The sequence below is a fragment of the Botrytis sinoallii genome (assembly GCF_014898435.1).
Source record: "Botrytis sinoallii strain Bc 23 chromosome Unknown BSIN_002, whole genome shotgun sequence".
NCBI lineage: Eukaryota > Fungi > Ascomycota > Leotiomycetes > Helotiales > Sclerotiniaceae > Botrytis > Botrytis sinoallii.
In genome coordinates, this window is record NW_024066029.1 from 1,598,708 (window position 1) to 1,600,651 (window position 1,944).

General features: G+C 43.8%; 1 protein-coding gene across 1 annotated transcript; it reads right to left on the minus strand.

Annotated features, from left to right (window-relative positions):
- Positions 1-726: 726 nt before the first annotated feature.
- On the minus strand, positions 727-1,944 carry EAF02_001548 (uncharacterized protein; the record flags this gene model as incomplete). Its single annotated transcript, XM_038897596.1, has 3 exons — positions 727-1,685; positions 1,750-1,894; positions 1,930-1,944. The coding sequence occupies 3 exons, from the start codon at positions 1,942-1,944 to the stop codon at positions 727-729; spliced, it is 1,119 nt and encodes a 372-aa protein (XP_038762571.1).

Sequence of the window (1,944 nt, forward strand, 5' to 3'; positions counted from 1 at the left end):
TCTAGCCTCATTGCCCGTACTAAAATCACGGCTCAAATTGTTTTGATTGTTCAAGTGTGCAGGTTATCAATGGGAAAAAAACAGTAGCTGTAGTTGGTTCCTACCGTACTCCCAAATCATTTTGCACCAAAGATGTATCTGGAATATAGACAATGACTCTTTACGAAATGGAATCGTCCCCTGGGACTAGCCCAATATCTTGGAATCTTGCTCATGAGAAGCGAATTTCAAAATGCGCTTTACGTGGAAATGTCGCTTGTGAGTGAACTTTTCGCTTGATTGGGGTTCATGAGAGGAGGGGCTCAATTTCTGTATCCTGTTTGTGGATTATACGGAAACGTTTGTTGATACTCGTTATGTATGGAAAGCAGGGTGGAATAGTCGTATTGCTTTATTTACACTATTTTTCGACTATATTAGTCACGGGTAAAAACTTCATTCAAATCTCTATTACTGAGTCTCGATACCCCAGAACTAACATCACTGTAATGATATCTGAATGTCTGTCATAATTTGAAGGTATGGTTATAATATTTCATTGCTGTGCCAAAATCTAGTCTAAGTGTTCTATCAAAATGTGTCTGTGCCATTCCATCTGAAGAAGAAAGAATCATAATATCAACCGGAACCCATTAACAATATAATCTCAAATTCTAACGCACAATATCTCGCTTCCCTGCAATCCAACAATACTCCGCCCCACAATTGGCATTTAAGAATGCTTCCTCATAAACATAGGATGGGATCGATCAACCTCTGCCCGCAAGCCTTGGTCGCACGCCAGATGTACAACTCAATGACTTTATCAGAGAGATCATACTTGTTGTTCCCCCTCAGAAACTTCTCATTTCCATTCACCAAGAAATTCCTCGTCGGTGACACATTCAGATCCTTCCACTCCGGAGTAAATCGAAGTCGAGAAATCCCTCTGCTGACCAGTTCATCGGTATGCGCATACCAATATGCTTCGGCTTTTAGGATATCATCTTCGATCATGTCGGCCCATTCGATAATTTCCTTAGATGTTGCTGCTTCTTCGGTTGTCTTGGCGCCAAGTGGAATTGATAGAGGAAGCTCGAAACAGAGAAGTCTCTTATTGTGCGCGTACTCAGCATATCCGGTCTCTGGGACGAAGTCTTTTTTGACACATGCGTTGCATGTACAAGTGAATTTCCATCTTTCAGAAATGTTCGTCGCTCGAAAAGAACAGGTGCCATAAACACCATAATTAATGGTGATTTCATCTCCTTTCTTGATATCCCGCATTGCGCGGATCGATATACTATGCTCAGAATTGAACGCACGAGAACAGTTGGGTACACAAGCATGATTAATCCGACATGCTTTATCGTAGATACAATTGTTATTAGTTGTATCGCCAACTTGAAGAAAAGGATTCATCTCGAAGGAATTGACGGCCCAGCGTTTCATGAGGGGGGTCTCGAGACAAAGTTCGGGTTTCTTTCCGCAAATGCACATTTTGGAAAGAGAGTCGACAGCTGCCTTTTTGGAGGACCGAAGCATGTTGTATGCTGCTTCGCGGCCGGGCCAGGTAGGTCCCCCGAGAATGAGAGGCGCTTCGCGCAGGATCTCGGTGTTCTTGGAGATGATCTCGGTGGCGAACATGCCGAGTTGTTTTCCTCCCATGGTGGGTTTGATCTCGAAGATATGGGGAGAGAAGGATTCTTTGGGGTGTGTTAGTTGGAGCTCAGATTTTAGGAAGTGGGTGGGGGGAGATTAGATGTTTACCTCGGGTGACCACCTTCTCTTGGAGTATTTCCTCCCTTGGAGCAGGACCAGCATTTCCATTCGTGCCTGCGTCTTCATCCTTGGATGGTTTGAAATTGTCGTTATCCGTGCTTCTAGTGACGGGTTCCTCATTACGTCTACAGTACTAGTCAACTGCTATCAGCCGAAATCCATTTTCACACCAAAAATCGACAT